At 44.0% G+C, this 25,269-nt stretch overlaps 1 protein-coding gene across 1 annotated transcript; it reads left to right on the forward strand.

Moving 5' to 3' along the window:
* Positions 1-963: 963 nt before the first annotated feature.
* On the forward strand, positions 964-24,963 carry ism1 (isthmin 1). The gene is made up of 6 exons (XM_084075312.1): positions 964-2,292; positions 13,045-13,269; positions 17,167-17,479; positions 20,825-20,968; positions 22,047-22,136; positions 24,383-24,963. Exons 1-6 carry the CDS (start codon positions 2,149-2,151, stop codon positions 24,898-24,900), a joined length of 1,434 nt encoding a protein of 477 aa, XP_083931438.1. The 5' UTR covers positions 964-2,148; the 3' UTR covers positions 24,901-24,963.
* The last annotated feature ends 306 nt before the right edge of the window (positions 24,964-25,269 follow it).

Genomic DNA, 25,269 nt, shown 5'->3' on the forward strand with positions numbered 1-25,269 from the left:
TGTGTGTGTGTGTGTGTGTGTGTGTGTGTGTGCGCGTGCGTGCCAAGTACATAGCTACTTTTTAAAGTTGTAATAAATAAGAGTAAACCTACAATAGCCTACTTCTTGACCTGGCCTATTTAGAGAACAGAATTTTGAGGCTTTATCACCAGGAGCTTGTTATATAATACAAATACATTTGGAGTAGTGATGATAACTGCAGAGACTTGGCACCCCCGTGTCACAGGCATTAAAGGGTTAAAAAGGAGAAAAAAAAAGAACTAGGGGGAGGGTAGCCCTGTTAGTGACTTCTCTCTAACGCTCTGCCAGCCGCGCTGCTCTGCTCATAGACCCAACATTACACCGCCGTGCGAGGTCTCCAACTTTAGTACAAATAAACAGAACTGTTTCGCTACTCACCGAAACAAAGGTTGTTTTGTGTTGTTGGAAGTCTATTCTCCAGGGTGGGAAGCCTCTCAGCAACCCACCTTATCTGTATAATACACTATATGGGTAGAAAATAAAATATGTCCGCCAGACTCCACTGCGCCCTCTACAGATCTGCTCAATGGTAATTTATATTGACCAGATCTGTAGAGGGCGCAGTGGAGCAAATACAATAATTTCCATCTGCCGGATATATTTTATTTTCTGCCCATAAAAGTGTATTATACAGAGAAGGTGGGGTGCTGAGAGGCTTCCCACCCTGGAGAATAGACTTTCAACAATACAAAAAATACTTTGTTTTGGTGAATAGCGAAATTGTTTTCTTTATTTGTTACTAAAGACGGAGACCTCGCATGGCGGTGTAACTTTCGTTCTATGAGCAGAGCAGCGCGGCTAACAGAGCGTCAGAGCTCACTCACTAAACGCTGTGGACCAGGGCTAAGGGGGAGGGAGTCCTGACAGCAAACCAGCCGAGGGGCGTAAGTATAAAACCACTTCGTGGAGCGCAGCGCACAACAGGACCAGCATGTGTGTGTGATGTGAGTGTGTGTCTCTCTCTGTATGTTAAACCGTGCTTTGCTTCGGTACTATCTGCTTTAATTCAGCAGCACTTCATCTGAGACTCATACAAGTCCTCTGCAGCTGAATGGATGCATATGATCGCTTCTTCTGAAGAGGACAAGGACACAACAACTCCTTTATGAAGCAGCTCTAGAGAGAGGGGAGATATCTGGGTTGTCTAGAGGACACTTTCTGATCGAAACTTCTTCAAACCATCCTGTTTTTTGCAGCGTTTTTTCGGATGGTGTCTATTTCTCACCTTCTGCACAATGTGGATTAATTGATTGATTGCTTGCTTGCTTGATTGATTGATGGACAACTTGATGGACAAGTCTCAGAATGTGCAGCTTGGTTGAGATGGAGGGACAGCATAGCCATAGTGCTTAGAATGTGGCGGGGGGATACAGATAGTACGGTGGTCTCCTGATCAGAGTGGATAAAGTGACGGAGGAACGCAACAAGAGAGAGAGAGACAGTGCGTTCTGCTGTAGCGCTGGAAGCGCTTCAATGCGATTCAATGCATAGAGGAGTTACATGGGCAGATCTAACTAATAAGAATCGCGCTGTATGTTTTTAATGCATGTGTTTCTAAGCCTATGAGTTGACCCTTTTAAGAGAGAATATATTTTTAAATTGGGGGTACAAATCTACATAAAACCAGCCTATGTACAACCGAGGATCAGGCTTTCATCTCTGTAGCCTTACTGGCAATAACCTGAACCTATTTGTGTAGCTGTTTACAGAGAGTTATAATATTTGAGGTGTTACAGAGAAGTTAGTTACTTTTTGACCATCGTTTCCAAAAGAGTGAACTTTTAAAAAAAATATTTTTTCGACTTGTTTAGCTTTTTTCGCCTTAAAAAATATATATATTTGATATTTTTGTGGGAGATCGTGCAGACAGACAGCGCTGGGAGGACCGCTGCTGGACCTCTCAACTGATCCAACTGCCCCACAACCACACAGCTCCTCTCCGTCCACTGTTTGTTCGAAGGTTCGATCCCCGGCCTCTTTTCTTCCCCTCACATCGTCATTCTGAGTCCCGCAGTGGCTCCGGAGTGGTGTTGCGGCTCCTCGTCCCCGGCGGATCCGGAGATCGGAGTCTCCTCTGCGGCGGCCGGAGCTCCTGCTCCCCCAAAGAGCACCGGGCGCGTCAAGAGGATGGTTCGGCTGGCCGCAGAGCTCCTGCTACTACTGGGACTCCTGCTGCTCACTCTGCACATCACCGTCCTACGGAGCAGTCCACTGCCGCAGGGCAATGCCACCGATCTGAGCCTAGTGGACCAGGACTCTTTACTGACCGAGGTGAGTTGATCTAAATGATCTACCTTCCTTATGATCTACGTAATGATGAAGCTTACAATATCTAACCACTTAAAACTTAAATGTCTCTGTGAGCCTGGACCAGGACACTTTACTGACTGAGGTGGGTTGATCTAATGATCTACCTTAGGCTACTTTATGATGGTATGATCTACTTTATGATCTACCTAATGATGAACCTTAAAAAGACCACTTACACTTAAATGTCACTCTGAGCCTGGACTAGGACACTTTACTGACTGAGGTCAGGTGAGTTGATCTATAACCACGTATAGACCTTAAATTATCTGCCATTATGGTTATGATGGTAGGCTACTTTATGATGGTATGATCTACCTTATGATCTCCCGAATGATGAACCTTAAAATATCTAAACACTTAAACTCTCTGAGCCTGGACCAGGATACTTTACTGACTGAGTTGAGTTGATCTCTAACCCAGTTGGTTTAGCTCCTTTTCCACTTCTAAAGTGGATTCCATGGACTCTCTCTGTCTGGGTCATTGTGAACTCTGTCATTGTGAACTTAAGTTCACAATGTGCGCTGTTGAGTTTTTAGATCTGATATTTTTGGCACATTTTCCCGTCAGAATAGAATCAGGATGCTGGGGTTCAAGTGGCTATAAGGAAATTTGTTTTTTTGTTTTCATTTTATGATCAAATGCTTCTGAAGAGAAATGATGTATACAAAAAGCTGATATAAAAGGGTCTTGTTGTATTGTAAGCAGGCTAAATGCTCACAGATGGGTTTGATAAAGATGCTCCATATATACGCCTGTGGCTGCAGGTAATATAAAGCCTCCTTTCCCCGAGGGCGAGGGTCCCTTTTTGGAGACTTTGGGGGCTGCGTTGCTATAGAAGGATGTTGTCCGTCTCTATAGGTCGTCCCCTGGGAACGGCAAGTCAGTCAGTGGAGAGAAATGGAAGATGAGGCCGGGTCAGAGGTCGAGTCCCCCTACACACACCCCTCCATTGTTGGGGGTTAAATGCTAGCTGCGGGCACTTCTCTGTCATCATGGACTCATCACTGTCATCCCACAGCGCTCGGTTTGATGAGAGGGGGGGTGGGATGGGGGGGTACCTCCTCCTCCAGGGGTTAAGATCTGAACCCCTGGAGGAGAGGAGATACCCCCGTAAACCCGCCCTCCATTCACACACACGCGCGCGTACACACACACACACACACACACACACACACACACACACACACACACACACACACACACATAGATGGCCCGGTGGTTCTCAAACTTTTTCAAGTCAAGGACCCCCAAATTGAGACTTATTAGCCCGCGGACCCCCATTTGAAAAGATATGCCAGGGACCCCCATAAGAGAAGATTTTTACGTTCTCAACCATTTTAATTTCAAGGACCCCCAGTTTGACATGCATTAGGGCTACAGACCCCCATGTAATGGCATTTCTAACTCTGGGACCCCAATTTCTATTGTAAAATCAATGTTAATGTAATTTGCACACTCTCAGAGTTACAGACCCATAAGGGTCCATTTGGTTCCTAACTATCCATCATTTAGCTGGGGACCCCCTGGAATTCCCTCAAGAACCAATGCCCTACAATCATGACTTATCTTAATTGCGATTGCGATGTCTGTTCTTGCGTATATAACGCAACAACGCCTTGTGGGAAGACTGGGGAAAAAAAGATGGATATTGATATCTAAAGCAGGATAAATGATTGAGAATGACAGCACGGTGGCTCAGATAAAGGTGTCATAGCAAAGATGCACAAGGGTCATCATGTGATATGTGTTGAAGTTGGTTTAGTCATTTTGTCCACAATTCCATGCTGTATTGATGTTGGTACCAATAGGAGAGATAACAGGCAAACATTGATCAAAATAACAATTATTCAATTAAGTAATGCAGATGTTTAACAATTATGTAACTCTTGGGAGTTACAGGTCCATTTGGTTTCATTTTATGCTCTCAAGAGTTAAAGATCTAATAACGGTCCATTTGGTTACCAACTCTCCATCATTTAGCTGGGGACCACCTGGAACCCCCCCAAGGACCACTGGTTGAAAACTACTGGTTTAGGTGATGACTTCTGTTCCGAGTGTAGAAACAAAAATCAAGCTGCATCTTTAGAAAGAACACACAGGTCCCTGATGCTGTCAAGTGAAACCTTTTTTTTGTTGGGTTGTGTGTGTGTGGCTCTCCTCGTGAGAAAGTCTTTTAGTTGACAACTGTTTTTTGGGGAGAGAATACCACAAAGCCAGGGCCATCACTTGTTAGCATGACACTGCTTCAGACAGGTTTAATAGTTTAACTGCCCTTTTTAACATCAAGAGTAAAGCATGCCTCCAACGTCCTGACCTAAAGGGTTAAGACGGGTTCAGGATCAACAGGCTTCAACGGAGAGTGTTAAGCATCCCTTCGGCTCTCGTTTTTGATGTATTTTTAGTGCTGCCACTGAAATACCAACGGGCCAACTCCATGGACCTGACTGACTGTGTGTGAGCTAATGATAAATGGCTCTTCATACCTACTGGGCAGGCATGGAATGGTGGTGGCTCTTCCCCCCATTAAATGGTTTTATTAGGATGCTTGGGAAATGATTGGAAAAGGAATGTTCGACTCACCGCTTACCAGCAGAGGACTTTAGGTTTAGTGCTGTTTCTTTTTTATCTCTGCGGATGCTGCTGCTGCTCATCATCATCACCGCAGGTTGACCTGAGAGTGCGCCGCAGCATAGCGATTCCCCGCGTTCCCATTGGATATCGTGGCAGCATGCGAGGCGAGGAGAGGGGAAACATCCCAGGAATTCACTAAGCATTTGTCACATGGCCAGAATGTTAGATGGAACCCAGCATGGACCAGGGATCACGCAGGAGATCTTCCCAAGGAATCCTAGTACAGTATTACTCTAACCCCCACGCCCACCCCATCCCACTGACACTACACACAGTTAATTTAAAGGGATAGTTCACCCCCAAAATGACTTTTTTTTCTCTATTGATTAGTCACCCCATGGAGACTTGAATTCATGGATATTTTTTTTGTTTTTGTCGCGTTCCTAAGCCAATAATTTGATGAGCGGCAGCGGTTCCGGTAGGAGACACAAAGTGTCTCCTTAATTTGTGTCTCCTTTTTTTTTTAAATCCATGAATTCAAGTCTCCATGGGGTGACTAAGCGGGGGGAAATATTGGGTGAACTATCCCTTTAACCCTGAGACTGTACAAATGGAGCCAAAGTGACCTTTTACGGGTGTGTAACTCTGAGAGTGTACAAATGGAACCAAATGGACCCGTTAGGGTCCATTTGGTTCCATTTTGTACACTCAGAGTTAAATTAACACCCACAACTCCTACATTTCCACCGTATCCCACAGAAGCCCCTGAATGGTTTTGTTGCTCATGAATGGACTGGCTCCAGTGAGGCCATGCTTCACTGGTCCACTACTGAAGACGATGATGTCACCTTTTGCCAGGGCTTGTCACGGCCCAGGGGGTGTATTGTCATCTCAAGGTGTCATATTTAAAGGGCCATTCACTGAAGACACACAAATGACAGAATCTGGCTGCATGCACCTGGAGATAGAGAGAGGGGGGGAGAGAGAGAGAGTCTTTAGTCATAGGCACAGCAACATTAACACTGCTTCACAGAGGCTGCTTATTTTTAAGGGTGAATTGTACTTAATTTTGCAACAGTGTCATGTACCAAAAACAGCAGATCTGTAACGTGTTGTGAGCTTTAGATTGGCTATTTTCAGTGCGTGACACGGCGCACATCCAAGTATGGTGTATCAAATATGGTTCCCAGGTAAAGCCTAGATAGGATCATTCTAATAACAAAATATAAATAAAACACACTTCTGTTACGAAATATTAATAAACCACTAGAACAAGCAGTTTAGTTTAGTTTAGTTTATTTCGATCCACATCAACAGTATCACAAAACATAACACACTGTAATCAAATATTTCATATTGGTTGAGTTATTGGTTGGTTAAGTTATTTATAGTTACAAAGTTCATTGAATGAACACTCAAAAATGATCTGGAATTACATGCAAAACTGCTTAGGTTGTTCGTATTAATCGAACACTCAAAATGTTTCAATATTTACATTCATGACTTCATACTTACACACACCATCACATGTGTGTGAATGTGTGTTCAACGAAAGAGAGTGGAGTTTCATCAAGTCTAGTTTTCACAGCAAACCACCAAGCTACTGTCTTTGTTGGTACATAATGACGCCTCCGTTTGTCCTGTGTGTGTTGTTTGTTTGATCGAGCAAATTAACACACAACATGCACCACGAACACAGTATGTGGCGTTGCGACGCCAGGGGAAAGGATGCTTTTCTCTTTCTTCACCTAAAAAGTGTAGAGTTGAATAGCATCTGACACAATGTGCACTGCCTTCATTTCCTGCCAGTCTCCCTGGGGGGGGAAGGCCCCCTGAGTGGCTCCCAATTGAAAATGGAGTCATGCTCCTTTAAGCAGGGCCCTCACAAAGTGTAAAAAAAAAAGGGGGGGAAAGCGGGAATACCAGAGGACGTGCAGTGAGATGGGTTGGGGTGGGTGGGGGGCTTCATTCATGGCTTTTCAGGGTGGGGGTGACATCCTGGGAGGCCCCCCAGATGAACTGAGGAGGAATGGTGTGTCACTTTTGATCTTCAAATTAAGAGCACGTCCGTCCTTTGGTCGTGGAAGAGCTCAGATGAGCAGTATATAAGCCCCGAAGTAGCCCTGCCATTAAAAGGCAAAACCACAGAGCTTTGTTTTTTAACAGATGCTGTTCCTACGCACTGAGACACTTAAGAAAGTAATGGTGAACGGTCATTACTGACTCCCATTCACACCCCATGTCCCACCCCTTAATAAAACCTTAACTGACCGGGGTCCTCAGGGCTCTAGATTTGGTACAATCTCTTTGCCGAAAACAGCCAATCTACAAGATAGACAAACTTGTAGATCGGCTATTTTCGCCGAATATTCATCCCCAGAATAGGGATGCTGTAGCCTGGCATTGGCCAGACTGATAATGTGGATTCACTCTCACGTTCCTCCCCGGTATCAGTCTGGACTTCGGCCCATAGGGAGCGAGTATGAGAATTCAGAAAATGATCGGGCCAATCAGTGACTGCGTTTCAACTGCTGTCCGTACAACAGTGAAAAGCACCCTATGGGCCGAAGTCCAGGCTGATACCGTGAGAGTGAATCCACGTTATCAGTCTGGCCAATGCCAGGCTAGGGATGCTAGGGCTTCTGGTTAATTTTCATATCCTGTGTGTGATTTATGTTGTTCATTAAACAATTTAAATTACAGCACTTCCACTTCCCTCTGGTCTTCTCAGTGTTTACTGTGCTTTGCTTAAACCACACCCCTAAAACTGATAGGACCGCTGCAGGCCAAAGGAATATCCTTCATGATTTATTATGACATGGTGGTATTCATAGGGAATTTGTTTGGAACATTTAACATATTTTGGCAAACATAAGCAGCAGTCATCTTATCTAGGAACTCATCATGAAAGATGACGCAACAGCGATAGATATTATCTTCTAATGAGTTCCTTTGTATTCAACTGCCTACAGTGAACAGCGGAAGATAGCATTGGGAGGCAGAACAGGACGCAAGAAATGTCACAAGCCAGATTCAGATTCATATAGCTTCGAGTGCTATCAATGCATTGAATGGGACATTATCACGTTTTATCAGACCATTGAATGGGCAAAGTAGGCGACATACTGACCTACCCACGATTTATCAGACCATTCATTGGGCGTAATCATGAGATACTGACCTACTCGGAGGCAGAGCTGTCCCCACAACATGATTTACCATTCTGTGCTTATCGGTACATAACTCGGACGGGGCTGAGTAGGCTCAAGCGAGCGTCGCAACGTTCGGGACGGCAACTGCCTCGTTTTAGCTCGCTCGGTGGTGCCTCTTGTATCTCCAGTTCGCTTGAGACTGCGCTCCTCCGTCATGGTTCGAAACCGAAACTAACTTTTTAAGTCATCTCCGTCGGTAGGTCAGTATGTACTGATAACACCCAATGAATGCTCTGATAAATCACGGGTAGGGCAGTATGTCGCCCATTCAATGGTCTGATAAAACGTGATAATGTCCCATTCAATGCATTGATAGCATCCGAATGGGGTGAAAATATAATTGTTATGTACATTTCTCAAACCAGCAACTTATTGGTGACTTCACAGAAACTGTCCAAGGTCCTGAAATTACCCTAAACTTACATTGTTCTCTATATTAATATTTCCAGTGGTAGGTTTTGTCAAAATATCCCATCATGTGGACATCGAGTTACTTGTTAGCAGAGCACATCTACTAATTGAATGATAAGTGAATCGCACTTATTGTCATAAAAGTGAGATGGTGACAGTGACGTGTGTTTATCGAAGTTGATCTTAATAGGACAATAAACGTAGCTTAGTCAGTCCGTTAAAATGATCAAATTGTCAGTAGACTAGTATAATTTCCTGAGCACTATTTTAGAAATATTCAAAACCGTTTGGATGAATTAAACAACAAGCGTGTTGAGATTAGGATAAGTCTTTGCCAAACCCCCAGAGGAACATCATTCCATCTGGCACAAGCTTTTGCAAGTATCGCTGTGTGATATTGCATTAAGAAACAGAGGTGTCATGGAGGTAAAGCACTCATCCACCACCGCAAAGACCAGGGTTCAATTCAAGGTTGTGTAGGTCCGGTGCCTTCGTTATGGCCAGGCACAAGTGTTGATTTTGACAGCTTCCGTTTTAGTCATAGTCTTTTGAATCAAATTCCATTTAGTTTTAGTCATATTTTACTAAAATGTATTTTGGCGGTGCCTTGATGGCATCGTAATGGCTGATTTTACTCTTGGTTGCGTGCTGAAAATAGCAGATCTACAAGCTCACAACGTGTCGCGCTACGACGCGTTGTGAGCTTGTAGATCGGCTATTTTCAGAGCGCAACACCTGAGCGCAACCAAACGACTTGTCTTTTAGTTCTACTGGATCTATTCTCCACTAGACCCTCCCTAACATTTTAGTCTAGTTTTTATTTGTTGACGAAATTGACAATATATTTAGTCTCAGTTTTAGTCATCATAGCTTAGTTTTTATTTTGTTTTTATATCATTTTTGTCAGTGAAAAAAGGTAGTTGACAAACATTTTTCATCATAGTTTTAGTCGACGAAATCAACACTGCCAGGCACTCCAGCGAATAAAATTGGCAGTGTGTGCAACGCCATGCTTTACTGGTGAAACATCTCTCTGTCAGGTGAAATGAAGCAGCTGACAACTCTACTGTATCTAGATCAGAGGAGGCACATGGTACATTACATGCTCCTTCAGGCCAACAGCTGCAACAGGGACTGAAGTACACACACACACACACACACACACACACACACACACACACACACACACACACACACACACACACACACACACACACACACACACACACACACACACACACACACACACACACACACACACAGAGAGAGAGAACTGGCAAGCACTAAGTCATCTATTCATCATCAATCCCATCATTGAAAACCAATGCAATGGCCATCTGCCAGCTCTCATATCAAGGATGAGAGCCAGTTTACGTTTTTTTGGTTAGCTACCTCTTTACTGTGTTTCAGTGGTGAAAAGTAACTAAGTACATGTACTCAAGTACTGTACTTAAGTACAATGTTGAGGTATTTGTACTTTACTTGAGTATTTCCAATTTTCAATACTTTTACATCTACTCAAGGCACATCTCAGTGGCACATATTGTACTTTTACTCCACTACAATTGTTTGAAAACTTCAGTAGAAAGAAATTGTACCATATTATCATGAGCATTAGTGAGAACCAATTATATGAAGATAGGTTGAAAATGGGCGAAGTTGTCCTTTAAGGGACGCTAAGCCACTGGGGTCAGAGGATTTGAGCGGAGTCATTGAGTCAACTGAGTTGACAATCATCTGCATAGCAAATGGAAATGAATAGTATGCTTAGTTGCTTACATATGTTATGAACTAGGGGTAAACATGTAAATGGGAAAATAAGAAAGTACCTAGAATGGACCCTTGTGGAACACCACAAGTGAGCTGGGCATTACCAAGAAGAGGCATTACCAACAGAAAATGGTCTGTTGCTAGGGTTCAAGTGGTTAAAGTTTCTATTGGCCTAAGTGATGTATTTCTTTGAATGAGAGCTTGGGTGGTGGAGGGATTATGTTTTAGGGGAAACAGGCCTGCCTGATCAGACTTTAGTCACAGCTGATGATGACCGCCTTCTGACGTCTGGAGGAGACTGTAGGGTTGACTTATCGCATGGACACCTCAAAGCCCTCAAAGAGCCATGGCATGTTCACATGGCTGAGGTTCAACGTGATTTACAGGGAGGCGAGCGCTTCAGCCCAAAAAAATATGCTTTTTGGGTTGAAATGACCGTGTCCCAAACGTTCCATATCCTGTTTATCTCTGAGCCATAATTCGTTTGGTCTCGGTCAATAATACAGAACATTCCTTGTGGTAATAATTGGAATCTTAATTCCCAGAAAGTTTAAATCATTCTCTCGTCCGCTGATTTTATGATTTTGTTTATCTTATGAGGTGTACGACATTTTTTATTTTATTTGGGTGCACTCAAAAATGTTGACATATTGAACTCATTTATTGTAACCTTTGGTCACGATTAAGGGCAATTATAGATATATAATTATATAGTTATACGGCCACTAAAAAAGATCAATTCATATTCATAAGTTTTGAGGTACATCATAAAGTAAGCCTGGCTTCACTCACTCAATGAAAGGGATATGCAGTCTGTTTGTGCCCGTCTGTTATCAGGCCTAGTTCTGTGGTTGTACATTCATTTATACTGTACTCCTTTCACTCTGCACCGTATAGCACTATTTACAGCTTCCCATATAGTGTCCCAGAGTGCACCGTGGCCCCGGACACAAACAGCTCCGCTGGGGGCTTTTTAACATCCACCACAACGTGACTGAGCTGACACTTTGTCTGCGACCGTCCCACCGCAACGGTACTGCTAGCCTAGCGCTGCTGCCATATTCTCAGGCCTCTCTCTCTGCCCCGGCCACAAAAACACTGGGGAGAGAGAGAGAAACGGGAGATGAAAAAAAGCAAAACAAGGCGCAAGATTGATGGCAGTCTTTGATCTTTATTTTCTGCCACCCCAGAATGGATGATTGCCGGCTACTTATAGCTGTCTGTCCAATTGTAGGAGTAATTGCTCCTTCTGTGCATATGTGACAGGGGACATATGCCTCAGACGTCCTTTTGGGACGTATTTACAACCCCCTTGTCAGACGGACGGGGAGTGTTTTTCTGTCTACCAGAAGGGAGAAGCAATTATTTTGCAATGTTTGCTCAGGTTTCTGTGTATAGCTCCCCGTGCAATGGACATGAACGGAACACATCAGGGCTGACACAGTTCTTTTTCTCCCAACCAGTGCAAGAAAGAACCATAACATGCTATATATGTCCACTGCATAATACTATGGTAAAGAAGTAGAAGTTTATTTTGGTTAAAAATGGAGCAAAAACATTTAAAAAAAAAAGCTATGTGACATAGGCTCTGAGTGAGTATAGGCCTTTAGTGGGTTTTATGGGTTTGGAGGAAGCAGACAGCAGCAAATGTCTGAAGTCTGGTTGTTTGTCCTGTGTTTACATTGACCTAGTGTAGGTGTTTCAGTGCCTCTTGTCTGTCTTGCTGTGTTTTGGGACGTTTGACAAGCCTGTCCACAGGATATATGGAGAAGGTCATTGCCACATGAACCCCATGTCAGCAGGAGATGTCAGTCTAATGTTGCTGAGCTGGTAGACTTTGAGGGACATACTGACCACCATAGTTAATAACTATTTGCCCAATTCTGTCAGGAGGAGATGCTTATCATAAACATTGTTATCCATTATGAGAAAACTGGAATAACTTCAACTTTATTGTCACAACACAGGTTTACATGTGTAAAAATTACACAAATTCTTTGTTTACACGCTCCCGTCATTTGCAGTTTTCAGGAAAGGGGAAAAGAGAGCTTGAAAGAACACAAGAACACTTGTGTAAAACTACTTTTAAGTAGTAAGTTCATGTCATCCACTGTTACACAGGCTGACCCTCATTCAATTGCTCTTTCGGTTTGTTTATGCTTTATGTTTTCATTAGGACGTCTACGCCGAATCATAAACGCATTTCCCCTAAAAACAGCCATTAGTTTTGGCAAATATTTGATCCTTTAAAACAGTGGTTCTCAACCTTTTCATATCAAGGGCCATTATTTATTCAGCATTTGAGGCACGGACCACCGTAGAGGGGATTTAGACTCTCAGGCCCAAAGACTTAGAATATTTATTTAGTAATCTTTGGATAAGAATTTGTCCACAATTCCATGCTGTATTGATGTTGGTACCATAGGAGAGATAACATGCAAACGTTGATCAAAATAACAATTCTTTAATTAAGTAATGCAGATGTTTAACATTAATTTAACTCTTGAGAGCGTAAAATGAAACCAAATGGACCCGTAAGGGTCCATTTGGTTTCATTTTACACTCACAAGAGTTAAAGATCTATAACGGTCCATTTGGTTACCAACTCTCCATCATTTAGCTGGGGACCACCTGGAACCCCCTCAAGGACCACTGGTGGTCCCCGGACCACTGGTTGAGAACCGCTGCTTTAAAATAATGAAATAATGAAATTAATAACATACCCCTCCTTCTTTTTCTGCCCTAACAGAACAATATAAATGTAAAAAGCAGCTCGTCTGCCCAGCTGGCTCCCGAGGACCGACGGTCGGGTCCGGAGCATCGGTCGGCCCACCGGCCTGGTGGCACCCTGCCCTGGAGCCAGGGTGCTGGGGGCAGCCTGCAGCGCGATGGGCCTGGAGCCTTCCTCCTAGACCTGCACAACTTCCCCGACTTCTCCAAAGCTGACATCAATGGACAGAATCCAAACATACAGGTACAGTAGCCAACTCGTGCGTGTGCGTGTGTGTGTGTGTGTGTGTGTGTGTGTGTGTGCGTGCGTGCGTGCGTGTGTTACTATACTTGTGAGGACCATTTTCTTGGTCCTCACAAGAGAAATTGTTATTTTATGGTTGAAAAAATATTTTTTGAGATACGTTTACAATTAGAAAAAGATTCAGGTTGGGGTTATAGGTTTAGGATTAGACCTTTAGAGGTTAGGTTTAGGGGGTCGGGGTTAGATTTCCCCATATTTTATACTTAGTTGTGCGGCGATGTCAAACACCGGAAAATAGCCGATCTGCAAGCTCACAACGTGTCGCAGCGCGACACGTTGTGAGCTTGTAGATCTGCTATTTTTCGGCTTTAGACTTGCGGTTAAAAATACCCCCAAAATATCATAAATCAATCATCAATGTGTGTGTGTGTGTGTGTGTGTGTGTGTGTGTGTGTGCTCATAATTCTTCAAGAAATAATCAATTCAGCATGGGAACAGAACATAAAAAATGCACCACTTCACTAACAAAGTCTTGGTCGGCTTGAGACCAAACCGACCAATTAATTGATCATTCCACTACAAGCCAGGGGACACCCTCTGCCCCAGAGGAGAGGAGGGTGACACTTTCTGATCCCCCCCCTGTTTGCCAATACCCCCCCCCCCCCCCACCCCATCCTCCTCCTGTCCTATAACACATGTGCCTCACAGATGAGGGGGGGGGGGACCTCCACTCTGTTGCACAGCCACCCTTCCACCCACCTCCCTGGCTCTCTCTCTCTCCACCTAAACACTAAGTTCAAAGGGCTGCTCAGCCTCTCCTCCAGACCATGAAAGCCAGATGAATCCCAGGATCAAAGAGGTCCACCCCACCCCACCACCACCACCACCACCACCACCACACCACCACCCTCTCTACCCTCCACCCAGACCCTCACTCTCTTGCTCAATTGCTTGCCCTGCTCTCTCTCTCTTCGCACATCTTGAGATGTTAATTCACTTTGTCCGTGCTCTGGGATTTAGCAAGAGAGATGCTCTCAGAAATGGTAAAAGACCCCCTCGCTGGATTAACCCATTGATACCGGGAACGCATCTGTGTGTCATTTTTTAGATTTCTTTGGCTATTAAAAAATAGCAGATCTACAAGCTCATGGCACCGAGTGCCGCGCCATGAGCTTGTAGATCTGCTATTTTTGGGGGGAAATCGTGGAAAATCTTTTAACACATGGGGTGCCAGCATTTTTTCATAACAACTTACGTTGGGTGCCAGCATTCTCCCCATTGACTGTGCTTTACTGTTTAAAGCTCTAGAATCCACGCCGAGCAAATCCATGTAAAAAAAAGCGTCCATTCATTATATAGAGGTCTCGTACAATCGGGGGGAAAAAATTAAAAACATTCGGAAATCCGTTCCATAGTTGCAGCCAGTCGAAAATAGTCAAAAATAGTCAAAAATACATTGTAAAAAAAAAAGTACACAGGAGCCGAGATACAGGCTTTTGAAGTCATAAGTTAACCAGGAAGTGGATGGGAGTCTAAATCTTCGAAAAATGATATCTCCTGTTGCTATGGAGGAAAAAAGAAAATCTTTTTTTTTTAAAAACAGTATATATAAGGTTTTGGCACTCCATGGTTGTAATTGAAAAGAAGTATATATACGGTTTTGGCACCCAATGTGTTAATATATAATTTTTTAAAGCGAACATTTGTAACTCAAATCTTTGCTTCTGGGGGGGATTCTACAAATGTCTTCTAAATCCTAACAGTTTTTAGAAAAAAATATAATATCAGTGGTTATCAAAAAATATATGTATTTGGCCGTGGACTCCCATATCAAAATGTTTTGTTCCAGGGACCCCCAGAAGTTGCAACAGAGTTAAACATTTTCGCTTTAAAAATGTATATATTCAAAGATTTGCACAGATTTTCTCGATTTTTCAAAAATAGCAGATCTACAAGCTTGTATATCTGCTATTTTTGAATAGCCCCCAAGGAAATCTTAAAAATTACACACAGATGCGTTCCCGCCGGTCTTAAGGGGTTAAACAGGGGAATGATTTAAACATGGCAGCGGTTACACTCCGCCATCTGCACACTAAGGAGACTTATGGGCAGAAGAAGGAGGGCTTGCTGCCACACATTTACATAAGCTCCATGTCGGTTCTCTTCCTGCACATTGGGTTATAGCTAGTGAGGCATTGGTGGTTAGTGTCTGCCTTTCAGCTGTCATAATGATGGACGTGAGATTTGACCTCAGCGTCTATCTTGAGCTAACGCTCTGCGAGTGGGAGAGTGTGAAGGGGGATGGAGAGAGAGAGAGAGAGAGAGAGGGAAGAGAGGGAAGGGAGGGAGGGAGGGAGAGAGAGAAAGGGGGTAGCGATGTGCACCACCAAGCTATTCTGACCCTTCCTGTTTGCTCTTCCTGTCCCTACGTGCTTGAGCAGCCATGTCTTGAAGAGAAGTGGACACGCACACACACACGCACGCACACACACACACACACACACACACACATACATGCAGGTGCACACATGCACGACGCACACCCCTAGCGTGCCGTGCACACACAAGTGGTGGAAAAAGTACTCAAATGTTTAACTTAAGTAAAAGTATCAATACTGCAATGTAGAAATAATACTGTTGCAAGTAAAAGTCCGGAATTCAAAATGTGCTTGAGTAAAAGTACAAAAGTATTGGTATCAAAAAGTAGAAAGTACTCATTATGCAGAACGTCCCATTTCACAAAGTTTTCAAATGTATAAAAATCTTTTGAAAATAGCAGATCTACAAGCTCACAATGCATGTGCGTGCGTGCGTGCGTGCGTGCGTGCGTGCGTGCGTGCGTGCGTGCGTGTGTGTGTGTGTGAATTCCTATGACTGTTTTAGTAGACTAAATGTCTTTAGTCAAAGACAGCCCTATAGTTCCCAACAGCAGCTCAGTACCCAGTAAGCATTTCTGTCCAAATTATACTGCATAGAACTTCTTCGGTTCTCAAAGTGAGGTCCGGGGACTCCCATGAGTCCTTGAGGGAGTTCCGGGGGGTCCCCAGCTAAATGATGGATAGTTAGGAACCAAATGGACCCTTATGGGTCTGTAACTCTGAGAGTGTACAAAAGAGTGTACATTTGTACACTCTCAGAGTTAAATTAACATTGATTTTACAATATAAATTGGGGTTCCAGAAATAGAAATGCCATTAAATGGGGGTCCGTAGCCTAATGCATGTCAAACTGGGGGTCTTTGAAATGAAAATGGTTGAGAATCACTGCTAGAGCCGTAACAATCTTCTCTTATGGGGGTCCCTGGCATATCTTTTCAAATGGGAGTCCGTGGGCTAATAAGTGTCAATTTGGGGGTCCTTGACATTAAAAAGTTTGAGAACCACTGGTATAGAGTACAGAAGTCCTGACGTCACTCGTTCATCCCCAGGTTCGTAAAGTAATTTCGCTATGGAGAATAACATTGGATCATCATAGAATCGTCTCATATAAGAATTGGGGTCCAAAAATAAACAAACTGTCTCGGCGATATTGTCAGGGAGGTGGCTCTGTATCGTTTATGATACTCAGTCACTTATATTTGATACAGTCTGTTTCTGGCGAAAATGTAACAAATTCGGCGGAAGTAACATTATCGTTTTCTCACCGTCAGTTGATGCTTCATATCCATAAGAGTCAAACCGCCGGGGTCATTTGTTTATTTTTGGAACACAGTTCTTATTTGACGCGATATTAAATACGTCTATGGGGATTCAGAATGGGGGTGGAAAACTCCGAACCAGGTAGACAAACCTAGGATGTGTAAATTACGTCAGACTTTGGTGCTCTATAGAAGCTTCTCCTCTCCTGTGTTAACTGTGGATTGTGGATCTCTCTCTCTCTGCTCCTCTCTGAACCCAGGTGACCATCGAGGTGGTGGACGGCTTGGAGGGCTCCGAGCCGGAGAAGGGCCTCCACAAGGAGAACAAGCCCAACTGGGCCGCCACCAACTGGAGGAACTGGTGGCCGCACTCCTCCTCCGCCGGCTCTTCGGCCTCCTCCTCCTCCGCCTCCTCCTCCTCGGTCTCCACGCCCCACCGGACGCAGCAGGAGGACCAGGACCAGGCGGCCTTCGGGACAAAGTCCGAGGATAGCAACTTCCTCCGGCCGCTGGGAGACTGGGATAGGAGAGGAGGAGGAACGGGAGGAGGCAGCAAGGCTCAGACAGAGTATGGTGAGTGTTCAATGGGGGGCGGCCATAGCTGAATGGTTAGTGAGCCCGCTTAGGGAGCCAGAGGCCCTGGTTGCCCCAGGTTCGATTCCAGGCCAGGTCAGCATATGTGTCGATGAAATGAAATTTGTCCCTGAGCAAGACTCTTAACCCCTAATTGCTCACAGGTTCTCATTGGAAACAAGACCGCAAGGACTTTCATGAACGACCTGTTAAAAGGAATTATCCTTTTATGGGAGTGTGTGTTTACTGAGTACCAGTGGTGGAAAGTAACTAAGTACATTTACTTACTTGAGTATTTCCAATTTTCAATAATTTTACTTCTACTCCACTACATCTCGGAGGCAAATGTTGTACTTTTACTCCACCACAATTATTTGAAAACTTTTGTTACTAGTTACTTTTCAGATAATAAAATAATTTTCATATCATAAAACATCCATTAACCACTTTAGCCCTATTTCATACATAGGCTATTTGAAAATAGCCTATCTGCAAGCTCACAACGCGTCGCATCGCGACGCGTTGTGAGCTTGTAGATCTGCTGATTTCAATAATTTTAGCACTTTTGGTTTTGGTACTTCAAGTACATTTTGATGCCAATACTTTTGTACTTTTACTCAAGTAATTTTTTTTATTCTGGACTTTTACTTGTAACAGAGTATTTCTGTATTGGCACTTTGACTTAAGTAAAAAATGTGAGTACTTTTTCCACCACTGGTACTGAGTACCGTATTTGTGCCCTGTTTGCGTGCGTAACTTCTTTTCTTGTCTTTTTTTTCCTTTTTTTTTACCGGAAATGAGTGTACAGACAGCACACTGCAAGTCACATACTATTTACTGTGGATCCAGGGGCTCTCATTTGAAACGCGGGTGGACACAGCATTGCCACAGATGGGGCATAGTTTGATGTGGAATCTGTAATTTGCAGATTTGCTGATTCAAGCTGTCACCATAATAAGTACAGTCATTCCAGCCCGGCCTCTGGGAGCCCTTGATTGAAGCCTTTAACACTCTTTTATGAGACGGATTCCTCTGCGGTGCGGCGCTGGCTATGTGACACAGTTTAAACGCCTCCCGACATCAAAGTCTCCCACAGCAGGAATGGGGCCAGGAGAGCACAAGCGATGGGGCTAGCCGAGCCGTACCCATTCTCACAACCCTCTCCAGAAAAAGGAACCCCACAGATAAATCTGCTACGGAAGAATTCACACTCCGTTCTTCGTACAGTATCCATCCTTCTCTATCCGTGTTGCAGCATGCCCAAACCAACATGGTTGGAACAGGAATGTATGGGCAATTTCATCCACTCCGCTTATGGCTGCTAAGGAATGAGCTTTCGTCGGCTGCTTCTTGTCAAAACCGTTGACCACGTTTTAGTGCATTTGGCTTATTGCTACGGTGAACTCCAGCTCGATCTAGGTTTTCACGCCACACCATGTGGACCAGAACATATTTTATCCCCTGTTTTTCTCATGGTTTTGAAAACTGTTATAATAGTCAAAAATGCACGCTGGGCGGTGTGGCTGTGGACTGTCAATCAAAACATGTGGCGTTCGCTCAATTGCGTCTGTGTGCGACATGTTGAGCTAACAGCAAGTTGCTCCTTGTCTTGCTATGCTTGGATGCGTTGCCAACAGCTCTTTGGCCATAATGCTAGTATGTAATAGAGGGTTGAAGAGGTGGAGCTAGATCGCTATCTGGCCTCGCATTCATATAAAATGCTCATAATGAGGGGCAGATGTTGGTGTGTGCGTGCATGCGTACCTACCTACATGTGTGTGTGTGAGTGCGTGCGTGCGTGCGTGCGCGTCTGTGTGAGTGCGTGTGTGCGTCAACTTGTTGTCATTTATTCTGCTCATTGATGGGGTCAATTGCTTTCAAGATTTGAAGGGGGATCTTAAGCCTGGATTGATCACACACCCCACTGTAGCTGTTTCCATGTATATCCATTACAGTTGATCTGTCGAACGGTAATTAGAGTTATAAAGAGGATTTCTTACCTTCAGGTCCCATTTTAAAGTATATGAACAACAGATAGACCTATTGAACAAGTCTGTTGGCAGTGTGCCATTATCTTTGAGCAGGTTTTTGTACAAATCTGTAGCAGTGGGTAGAATTTCAGTCTCGCAGTTGTACTGTAATCTGCCAAATGCTCCCTCTGCCATCCATTTCTAGCCCCTCTAGAGAGAGAGAGCGCTGGGATCTATGAGCGCAATAGGTCAGTCGGATCGGTTCAAACCTCTTAGGTCACAGGAGCAGCATGGGCTCTAGGGGACACTAGTGGGGCTTTTATTCTCTCACTGAACATGATACAAATAACCGCGTCACTCGTGCGAAGACCGCCACTCTTTTGCACTCACACTGGACTTGACATTTTAGCTTGAAGCGATATTTGTTGTGTCTGCTTGTTAGCCTGGCATGGCCAGACTAATATCACTCATTTTTTGGGCTTTTTTTTTGTGCAATGGCAGATTCGTCTGGAACCAGGCTACCTGCTTATAGGATCCTGCGTGGATTTGAATGGCTGCTGCTCTTTGGCTTTGGAAAAAATCACTTGAGTTTTTTTTACTTTACTGCGATTCTTGCGTATTGCTCCATTTATGTCACATCGCTCGATGTCTCATCTTTACATTGATTTTATCGTCGCATCCGGTGTTAATACACCTTTACAGCGATAAAGTCAGACAATATCTACCGAGTGCAGTGTTTTCTCTGAGCTCCATGCAGGCGCTCAGGAAATACCGTACTCATACCGCAGCTGGGCCTCAAACTTGGATCCATCAATTCCACCGCGGATAAACATTGACATCTTTCACCAACGGACCGGAGCGAGGCCTTTTACTCTTGTTTAGTCCTAGGATCAGTGTGTATGTACATGTACAGTGCATTCTGTTGTGCACAGACTTCATCTGGTATATGGTTTAATGTCCAAGGTAACTTTTAGCCTGCCTTACACACAGCCTTAATATGTCTTACACCTGTGGTTAAGGATGGTGTGCCGGGGCACACTGGTCTGCCAGGATACAAGGCCAGGTGTGCCTTCGGATTTTGTGACAACCACACATGTTCCAATATAGGGGAAACTTTTAATTATTATTATGTATTTCTTTTATCATATAATGTATTTTCACAAACTTTCAAAAACAACGAAAATAGCAGATCTACAAGCTTCCAGTTCATTGTGATGTGATGCATTGGGACCTTGTAGATCAGCTATTTTCACTATGAATACAGGCGGTGTGGTGAGATTTTTGACTTGTCCATTGGTGTTCCTTGGCCACAGTAAGTTTGAAAAGCATCTCTCATTCTTCCTGTCTGTTCTCTCTCTCTCTTCCATCTCTTCAGATTACATTGATGGGGAAGGGGACTGGAGTAACTGGTCGGCATGCAGTGTCAGCTGTGGGAACGGGAACCAGAAGAGAACCAGGTCCTGTGGTTATGCCTGCACGGCCACAGAGTCACGTACCTGTGACATGCCCAACTGTCCAGGTAAAGGGAACATTATTATTATTAATACGAATAAGTACAGCACTGATCAGGCAACACAGCGGCGGATAACACATTTCAATTTCATGTGGTGCGTCATCAGAGTCGACTCGAGTCTGATTAAGACTCACCACGTGTCCAAACATTTGACTTTGTTGTTGCCTGATATGTGTGTACTCTAGTGCTTTACTTAACCCATTAAGACCTGAGGCGATTCTTTAAAAAAAATAGCAGATCTACAAGCTCATAGCGCGGCACTCGGTGCCGCGCTATGAGCTTGTATATCTGCTATTTTTGAATAGCCAAAGAAATCTAAAGTGACAAAGATGCGTCCCAGGTCTTAATTTATTTATTTAACCTTTATTTCACCAGAGAAATCACATTGAGACTAGTGTCTCTTTTACAAGTGTGCCCTGGCCAAGAGAAGAGGCAAATAAAATGTTACACAGCTCTGCCAGTAACGACAATACAGGACATAACAAAACAAAGACAAACATGACATCCGTAATACCAAAGACCTACTACCAATAGCACCAATACAGACTATTTAAAATACTAATAACAAGAATACATCATAAAACTAATAAACTAATATAAGACTAAGATCACAGCAATTGCTACTTGTCAAAGCAGGAGCAATGGTTGGAGAATGTGCCCATGGCAATCCTCTTAAAATGGGTTAACATGGGTTAATGGGTTAACATAATGTTTTTCTGAGGTTGTAAGTAGGGCTGGGTAATATATCAATATTATATTGATATTGTGATATGAGACTAGATTTCCTGCAGGATTTTGAATATCGTAATATCGTGATACGGAATAGCGTTTTTCTCTTCATGGTTTTAAGCACTTCAGCCCTATTTTATAAAAAGAAAAACTGTCAACTAGCTACGCATTGTGAACTTGTAGATCTTTTTGAACATTTTGGAAAAACTAAAAAGATTTTTTCCATGCGCACACGCATGTAAAAAAAAAAAAAAGATCACCCTTACACCACTGCATATGTGCCTTTTACCAGTGTGTCTTGACGAATTCCATCTTTTTGCTGGATCAATCACCACTCTCCATGCTTTTTCCACAGGGATTGAAGATGCCTTCAAGACAGCAGCCACTGAAGTGAGCCTGCTGGCTGGAACGGACGAGTTCAACGCCACCGAGCTCTTTGGTGTCGGTAAGAAGAACCCTCTCATTACTCTGTTCCTGCTATGATGGGGTTCATTTGTCACCCTGGACCATCAGTCATTCAGGCAGAGACAGTCCTCACACTGTGAAGTATCATGGACCATCAGTCATTCAGGCTAGTGGTGGGAAAAAAAGTTCATTTCAGTGAACGAACGATTTTGTTCACGTTCACGGCAATGATTCGTTCACGTTCTCACTCAGCAGCGCTATTTTCTAGCGTTCAAAATTTACTCGAGTAAAAGTGCAAAAGTATTGGCATCAAAATATACTTAAAGAACCAAAAGTAAAAGTGCTAACATATTTGAAAATTGAGCTTGTAGATCTGCTATTTTCAAATAGCCTAGGTATAAAATAGGGCTAAAGTGGTTAATGTATGTTTTATAGTGTGTGTAAAACACCATCGCGGGAGCGTTTTCTTTTTTTTCACGTCGCACGTGAACGTAACAGTTTCAGAAAGTGAACGAGCTCGTTCGTGTTCACGGCAAATGAACTTAGTTCTTTTGAACGAATCGATCATGAACGACACATCACTAATTCAGGCAGAGACAGTCCTCACACTGTGGAGTATATATGGACCATCCATCTGGAGTGTAATAAGCTGAATATGCTGAACTCACGCCACGCTCCTTGTTCATTGAGCGTAGCCTTGTAGCTGCACGGGGATGGAAACACAGCGGAACATCAACCACTTTAAAGCGGTGCTTTTCAACCCTTTTCATATCAAGGTCCATTATTTATTCGGCATTTGAGCCACAGACCACCGTTTTTTTTTGTCGTTGGATATTGTTCTGTCCACAATTCCATGATGTATTGATGTGGTACCATAGGAGAAATAACAGGCAAAAGTTTATCAAAATAACAGTTCTTTAATTGAGTAATGTTTAACAATTATTTAACTCTTGAGAGCGTAAAATGAAACCAAATGGACCCATACGGGTCCATTTGGTTTCATTTCACGCTCTCAAGAGTTAAAGATCTATAAGGATCCATTTGGTTACCAACTCCATCATTTAGCTGGGGACCACCTGGACCCCCCTCAAGGACCACTGGTGGTCCCCGGACAAGCTCGAAGTAGGATTCCCTACTTTGGGCTTGTCGTTATAAGCAGATATTTTCGACACGGTTCACAATTTTCCAAAATATCAAAAAAACTGCAGATATATAAGCTCGGAAATATTTCAATATTTCAAACATTTGCACGATCTACAGTGAGCTAATAGATTGGCTATAATAGTAATGATTGATTTCACTCATTTTGCATGACGCCATAATAATACAAAATATAAAATTGGGCTTAAGTGTTTAAGAGCGCAGCAGGTCTCTCTTTGTCTCTCACTCTGTCTGTCTCTCTCTCTTGTCTGTCTGTCTGTCTGTCTCTCTCCCTGTCTGTCTCTCCCTGTGTGTCTGTGTGTCTGTCTCTCTCCCTGTGTGTCTGTCTCCCTGTCTCCCTGTCTGTCTGTCTGTCTGTCTGTCTGTCTGTCTGTCTGTCTGTCTGTCTGTCTGTCTGTCACATGTCTGTCTGTCTGTCTGTCTCTGTCTGTCTATCTATCTCTCCCTGTCTCTCTCTTTGTCTGTCTGTCTGTCTGTCTGTCTGCCTCTCTCTCTCTCTCTCTCTCTCTCTCTCTCTCTCTCTCTCTCTCTCTCTCTCTCTCTCTCTCTCTCTCTCTCTCTCTCTCTCTCTCTCTCTCTCTCTCTTCTCTCTCTCTCTCTCTCTCTCTCTCTCTCTCTCTCTCTCTCTCTCTCTCTCTCTCTCTCTCTCTCTCTCTCTCTCTCTCTCTCTCTCTCTCTCTCTCTCTCTCTCTCTCTCTCTCTCTCTCTCTCTCTCTCTCTCTCTCTCTCTCTCTCTCTCTCTCTCTCTCTCTCTTGTCTCTGTCTGTTCCCAATCAGCTCAGATGTCAACCAAAGGCCCACACACCTTCAGTCACACCACTCATCTTCCTGTTTTCATCTCCTAACACATAGATGAGAGAGAGGGTGTTATGCAGGAGTCCTAACACTAGATGAGAGAGAGAGGGTGTTATGCAGGAGTTATGGCGTTCTGACGCTCTCTGCCTTAATGTCTTCTAACACTAGATGAGAGAGAGAGGGTGTTATGCAGGAGTTATGGCGTTCTTCGGACGCTCTCTGCCTCCTTAATGTCTTCTAACTCTAGATGAGAGAGAGGGTCCGGTGTTATGCAGGAGTTACGGCGTTTCTTTCTGACGCTCTCTCCTCTGCCTCCTTAATGTCTTCCAGACACCGACAGCTGCGAGCGCTGGATGAACTGCAAGAGCGACTTCCTGAAGAAGTACATGACCAAGGTGGCCAACGACCTGCCGGGCTGCCCGTGCTCCTACCCCACCGAGGTGGCGTACAGCACGGCGGACGTGCACGACGCCACCACCCGCCGCCACTTCCGCTGGAAGGACGCCAGCGGCCCTAAGGAGAAGCTGGAGATCTACAAGCCCACGGCGCGCTACTGCATCCGCTCCATGCTGACGCTGGAGTCCACCACGCTGGCGGCGCAGCACTGTTGCTACGACGACGGCATGAAGCTGGTGACGCGGGGGAAAGGGGCGGGCACGCCCAACCTCATCAGCACCGAGTTCTCGCAGGACCTGCACTACAAGGTGGACATCCTGCCCTGGATCGTCTGCAAGGGCGACTGGAGCCGCTACAACCAGGCGCGGCCGCCCAACAACGGGCAGAGGTGCCCGGACAATCCCCAGGACGAGGACTATTACAAACAGTTTGAGGAGGCCAGGGAGTTCTAGGGGAGAAACGCTAAAAAATTAACCTATTAAGACCGGGAACGCATCTGTGTCATTTTTTAAGATTTCTTTGGGCTATTCAAAAATAGCAGATCTACAAGCTCATAGCGCGGCACTCGGTGCCGCGCTATGAGCTTGTAGATCTGCTATTTTTTATGTTTGAATAATCGTGAAAATCTTGAGCAAATCTTTGAATATATGTATATTTTTTAAAGTGAACATTTTTAACTAAAATCTTTGCTTCTGGAAGATTCTACAAATGCCTTCTAAATCCTAACATTTTTTAAAGACTTAAAGACTTACGTTGCTATAATCAGTGGTTCTTTTGTTTCCATGTCAAGGACCACCCAAAATTAGATGTATTTGGCCGCA

The sequence above is a fragment of the Gymnoscopelus microlampas genome (genome assembly GCF_963454915.1).
Source record: "Gymnoscopelus microlampas genome assembly, chromosome: 13".
Lineage (NCBI taxonomy): Eukaryota > Metazoa > Chordata > Actinopteri > Myctophiformes > Myctophidae > Gymnoscopelus > Gymnoscopelus microlampas.

Excerpts from the sequence above, each read along its gene's own strand:
- ism1 (XM_084075312.1), top strand. The coding sequence starts at position 2,149 with ATGGTTCGGCTGGCCGCAGAGCTCCTGCTACTACTGGGACTCCTGCTG. Across the intron at positions 13,270-17,166 it reads GACAGAATCCAAACATACAG|GTGACCATCGAGGTGGTGGA; the intron begins GTACAGTAGCCA and ends CTCTGAACCCAG. Across the intron at positions 17,480-20,824 it reads CAAGGCTCAGACAGAGTATG|ATTACATTGATGGGGAAGGG; the intron begins GTGAGTGTTCAA and ends CCATCTCTTCAG.